General features: G+C 46.8%; 1 protein-coding gene across 1 annotated transcript in view; it reads left to right on the top strand.

Annotated features, from left to right (window-relative positions):
• The window catches only part of TCEA3 (transcription elongation factor A (SII), 3), a 58892-nt gene extending 54307 nt beyond the window's left edge, over positions 1 to 4585 (top strand). Inside the window, exons 10-11 of the mRNA XM_011945562.1 lie at positions 1481 to 1552; positions 4161 to 4585. Of these exons, the coding sequence (XP_011800952.1) occupies positions 1481 to 1552; positions 4161 to 4169 (81 nt within the window). The 3' untranslated portion in view covers positions 4170 to 4585. The remainder of the gene's footprint in view (positions 1 to 1480; positions 1553 to 4160) is intronic.
• The last annotated feature ends 1442 nt before the right edge of the window (positions 4586 to 6027 follow it).

The raw sequence follows: 6027 nt of genomic DNA, 5'->3' as shown, positions 1-6027 counted from the left end.
CCAGATCCAGACCTTTCTGCCTGCAATCCAGCTAACTTGGTCAATAAAGCCTAAGGGCTTAGCTCTGATTCCTCCAGTTGAAGACAATTGCCCTGGCAATGGGGAACTTGGGAAGGCTGTGGAGGCCCCTTCTCTTAAAACCAGAGAATGGCCTCCTCTTTCTGGGTTGCACATGGTACGCCCTTACAGCACAAATATCCTTGGATTCTCACTGGTGTCTAGTTATTCTAGAACTCTATTCAGAGTTCTCTGTCTGTTCGGCACACACCATTTATCAAGGGCACCTTGCCTGCGGCATTCTGTGGCCAGGGCAGAAATGCAGTCAGCCTTGCCATTCTGGAGGAGTCCCTTGGAGAATTCCAGGTCTGGAATTCGGAGATGTTTGTGCAAGCTTCTGCTGTCTCCCAAGCACCTTTCCATGTGGAGTGATGCACTTCCTGTGCCTCACTTCTTTCTAGAAGTAAACTGCCCACTAGCAAAGTTTTCTTTCTGTTTGTCACTGCTATCCAGTGACCAGGCTGCGCTAAGCTGTGTACGCCTGGCAGGCTGCTGGGCTGCTGGGGCTCACTCAAGGAGGGTGGCGGGCATAACTCGTCCCACACCACAGATTCCCAGCTGACATCATTCATAGCTGATTGTCAGCAAAGTAATGACTTGCTACATGTCATGGCCAGCCAAAGTCGGCCTTAGAAAACCAGAACAGGGGCTGTTAAATCTGGAAATGCCAGGGCTTTACTGGGGATACCCGGTTCCTGCACCTGAATGATGAGGCTAAGAGGATGAGAAAACATAATATTAAATAGTCCCAAAGATATTTAGGTCTCTTTTCCTCTCTGGGCCTCAGGTCTTCCACCAGTAAAATAAGGAAGATGAACTAGACCACTAAGCCTGCTTGCAGCTCACTCTAGTGAGTGTGTCCAGTAGGGTGTGTTCAGAAGTGAGTCAGGGAATACTTCCTGTAGGAGATAAGTCTTGAGGCAAGAGAAGGGAGATCTGTTATGAAAGACCAACAAGAGTGATCAACAAGAGTGAAAGTCCAAATTAGCCGGGCATGGTGGTGGGCGCCTGTAATCCCAGCTATTCAGGAGGCTGAGGCAGGAGAATCACTTGAACCCAGGAGGCAGAGGTTGCAGTGAGCCGAGATGGCACCACTGCACTCCAGCCTGGGCAACAGAGCGAGACTGCAGTGTCAAAAACAAAACAAAACAAAAAACAAACAAAACAACAACAACAAAAACAAAGAGTGAAAGTACAAAAGGCCAGGTTAAGCCAGTAAGATACTGGGAGTGAGCTGATGGACTGCCAGAGAGGAAAGCATGATACTAATATTATGGCGTTGTCAGTGATAAGGAAATTGCCAACATGGGTGGGAATATCAGTGCCAACCTCTGGGATTTGGACCTACTCCCAAAGACAGTGGCAGCCATGGCAGGTCCTAGAACAGGGAAGTGACTTCATGAGTGATTCTTCTCTCTCTCAGGTGCAGACACGCAGTGCTGATGAGCCCATGACTACCTTTGTCTTATGCAATGAATGTGGCAATCGCTGGAAGGTCTGTTTGTTTATATATTTCCCCCTTCCCTGTCATCCACATACCTTGCCCGCATAAGGCGTAGTATACCCACAATCCAGAAGGGGCCTTGTGCATGGCAGCGCTTGCCAGCCTGCACAGAGTAGGCCTGCAGAGCCAGAGATAGTGGCGGACTGCTGTTGGGGAGGTGGGAAGAGAATACACATGCATGTTTTCATTTTAGAAGGGCACCAAGCTGGGGTGGGGGCAGCAGCCCACATTTTATCACAGGATGAGCAAGTCTGTCATTGGAGCACAGATGGAATTGGCTTCCTGAGATCCACAGAGGAGAGGAAAAACATTCTGCACTTGGACCACGCTTCTTTGGAAAGTGCTTCCACAGATGGTATTTCCTTTGAACCTGGCCACAGCCGGGGATGGGAAACAGGAAGGCTGAGCCCTGTCAGAAAGGAGTTGACCCTAAATGCCACCAGGTCATCCTTCCCTCCTAAGGAAGCTCTGGAAGTCTTACATTACCCAAGTCTGTAACTCAGACCGCCCCAGCTCCTGCAAAGGCAGAAGTTTTGTTTTCAGGCATGGGAGCCAAGCAAAGACTCCTCCCAGAGTGCTCCTTCCTGCCAAGTCTCCTGAAGGAACAGAGTGTGGTCATGTGACTAATGTCAGTTTCCAACTGCTGTCTGACTTGTATGTGCACCATGTGATGTCTGGGCCACCAGGCAGGCTACAGGTGCTCCAGAAGTTCTAAGGTACTTAGCAAGGAGTACAAGACAAGTCAGGATCCCTGGCTTCAGGTGCCATTCTGCGCTACTCACCCTGAGCGTGTTCCTCACCTCCTTGAGCAAAAGAGGAATAATAATGCCTTTCTCCCAGGGTTGATGATGTGAGGATCATTTTGACATGAGGATTATTACGTATGCATAAACACTTTGCAAACAACTACAAGAATTGTTCCTTTATAATGTTATTCTTACTTTCAGACAAGGAAATTGAAATACAGAAATAGTTAATAAGCATAAAGCCACAGTTTGGAGCACTGAAAGCCGATGCTCCGACTTCCTGATCAATTCTTTTTCTTACTAAGGACCTCAGTAGTCCTTACTGGGGCCTCATTAGAACTGCCATAGTTTTGAAGGTAAAAACCAGATGATTGTGTATTTTTTCTTTTTTCACTTATTGAGCACTTAGGGATGGGGTCAGTATTGTGGCCTACTGGTTTAGAGCATGGGATTTGGCATCAGGCTCGAATCCTAGCTTTATCCCTTACAAAGTGACTTAGCTCGGTGACTTGAACTCACTAAGCCTGGATTTCCTCATCTATAAAATGAGGGTATTCTTATCTAGCCCACGGAGCTGTTTGAGGATTAGAGAAGGTAACACACGTAAAGCATTAACAGGGCCTTGAGAGCTCATATGGCATCTTTGTCAAATTAGGAAAAGGTGTCCCTTCCTCCAGGCGACACAGCCTCATGCCAGGGTACAGAGCAAATAGAGCAGGGGCTAAGTTTCAGCCTCAGCTTGCCCCTTTGGCCAGACTCTTTTGTGCAGTCAACAAATTATACAACCATACAAAAAAAAAAAAGCCCTGAGCACAGACATGCCTGGCACATAAAACCACTATTCTTACTATTTTGGGTATGTCATCTACTAGTATTATGGGAGTTTGAGCAAGTCGCTTAACCTCTCTGATCTGCTTCCTTACCTGTAAAATGGGAGTGATAGGCCGGGTGCAGTGGCTCATGCCTGTAATCCCAGCACTTTGGGAAGCCGGTGGATCACCTGAGGTCGGGAGTTCGAGACCAGCCTGACCAACATGGAGAAACTCTGTCTCTACTAAAAATACAAAATTAGCCAAGCGTGGTGACACATGCCTGTAATCCCAGCTACTCAGGAGACTGAGGCAGGAGAATCGCTTGACCTCGGGAGGCAGAGGTTGTGGTGAGCCAAGATCTTGCCATTGCACTCCAACCTGGGTGACAAGTGAAACTCCGTCTCAGAAAAAAAAAAAAAAAAAAAAAAAATGGGAGTGATATTAGTGCCTACCTCACAGAGTGATTGTAAGGGGGAAATGAGTTAATACGTGTTAATACTGCCTAGCACAGAGTAAATGCTCAATAAATGTAGCTCTTGTGATTTTGTTACGGTTAGAGAAAGGACATTCTGAATGCTCTAAATCCAGCTCCTCCTCCTTGATTCCTTGTAGTTGGAGGGGCAGGATCCACTAGAGGTAACAACTACAGTCTTCTGAACACACTTCCAGATGGTCTCTGTTGCCACGTGGGAGACTGAAAGTCTAACCAAGTTAGTAGTAGACTGTTAGACTACTAACAGTCTAACCTGTTAGTAGTCATCCCAGTGATGTTCTTGATCATAAATTGAGAGCTCAGCACATTCCTGGCACCGAATCGCCATTCATTTATTACCTGATATTATTCTCACATTCACCAGCATTATGAGCTCATTTTACAGGTGAGTGATATGTTCAAGATCACACAGCTAATAATGGCAGAGCTGGGCTTTGGACTCTGGTCTGTGTGGCTCCAGACACCACCTTCTTTTTCATATTCCCCCACAGCCTCCTTGGAGGATGCTGAGAAACCTTTCAAATTTTGTTGCCTTTCTGGTTTTGTAGTTCTGCTGATGGAACAGCCAGGACCGCCATGAACAAGGTGAGGAAGAACAAAGAGGAAGCGCTGAACTGTCTGAACTGGAGAAGCAATAAAAATTAAAGTGAAGGAAAATACTGAACTCCGACTGGGGTGGTATGAGTTGGAGGAAGAATTCTCTTGCAAATTAATAATCGGTCATTAGAAACAATTGGTTAAGTGGGGAGCCTAATTGAAGTATGATGCTGAGAATCTTATTGATGAACCTCTTGTAGAAACTGCAGAGGACCAGGCACAGTGGCTCATGGCTGTAATATGCAAACTCTTGGAGACTGAGGTGGGAGAATTGCTTGACCCCAGAAGTTTGAGTCCAGCCTGGGCAACATAGCAAGACCCCATCTCTACAAAAATAAAAGAAAAAGAAAAAATAAAGACACTGCAGCGCATTAGACCTGAGATGTCGTATCTTTGACGGTAGGCTGGCAGACCTTTGCTTTGAGTTCCTTCTCTTCCATCTGGATCTCCCAGCCTTTTCTGAATTGAAAAATGCCAGATCAACACAAAGCTTACCCGCCCCCCGACTTCAGAGTCACACGTGCAGAACAGCTGATACACCGTTTGGCTTCAGCAGATATTACTTCCATACTATATACTAGGTTGCAGCAAAAGTAATTGCGGTTTTTGCAATTACTTTCGCAGTAGCCTAATAGAAATATTTCTTCCCTACTCTTTCCTCATCTCTTCCCAGACTCTTTGCTATTCCCTGTTCACAGCTGGCTGTGGGGGCTTTTGAGGACTCCAGATCATATCCCTCTAGGCAGGGAACAAATCCTCTCGAGCTGGGCTTTATGAGTGAAGATTGCAGCAGCACTCTGACTTCCATGGCCCCTTGAAAGTCCTGAGCCTCAGAACCCACCCAGGCCCTAGCAATGTGTCCCTCACAGCTCCATCTGTGACCTGAGCTTCAGAAGACATCTGCAGAGCACAGAGACTTTGCCATGCTTCTCCCATGATAATTATTGGCTTGCTTTTTTTGTTTTTGATTTTCTTTTTTAGAGGCTGGAATGCAGTGGTGTGATCTCGGCTCACTGCAATTTCCACCTCCTAGGTTCAAGCAATTCTCCTGTCTCAGCCTCCTGAGTAGCTGGGACTATAGGCATGAGCCATCAACCCTGGCTAACTTTTTATATTTTTAGTAGAGATGGGTTTTTTGCCCTGATGGCCAGGCTAGTCTCGAATTCCTGGGCTCAAGTGATCCACCCTCCTCGGCCTCCCAAAGTGGTGGGATTACAGGTGTGAGCCACCATGCCTGGCCTTGGCTTGCTTTTGATGCTGACAGGAACTTTCGGCAAAGCTAGAAACTTCTAGAAAAGCCTTGGGGAAGCTGTTGGAGCAACTACAACCCAAGTTCCTCATATACCCTGGACATCATTTACTTTAGAATTGGTTACTGTCTTCTTCCTTCCATCCATAAGTGCCTTCTCCTGTAGCTGAAGCCGGGAAATAAACTAGGTACAGGAGTCTTCCACCGTCTTTGACTTTTATTTATTTATTTCTATTTGTTTATTTATTTATTTATTTTTGAGATAGGGTCTCTCTCTGTCACCCAGACTGGAGTGCAGTGGCACAATCTTGGCTCACCGCAACCTCCGCCTCCCAGGTTCAAGTGATTCTCCTGCCTCAGTCTCCTGAGTAGTTGGGATTACAGGCGCGCACCATTACCACCGGTTAGTTTTTGTATTTTTATTACAGACAGGGTTTCACCACGTTGGCCAGGCTAGTCTTGAATTCCTGACCTCAAATGATCCACCCACTTTGGCCTCCCAAAGTTCTGGGATTTAGCCACTGTGCTCCGCCTCCCGGGTTCCCGCCATTCTCCTGCCTCAGCCTCCC

The sequence above is a fragment of the Colobus angolensis genome, unplaced genomic scaffold (genome assembly GCF_000951035.1).
Source record: "Colobus angolensis palliatus isolate OR3802 unplaced genomic scaffold, Cang.pa_1.0 Scaffold240, whole genome shotgun sequence".
NCBI classification, from domain to species: Eukaryota; Metazoa; Chordata; class Mammalia; order Primates; family Cercopithecidae; genus Colobus; species Colobus angolensis.
Note: the sequence above shows the minus strand (reverse complement) of the source record. Positions and strands in the feature narration are given on the sequence as shown.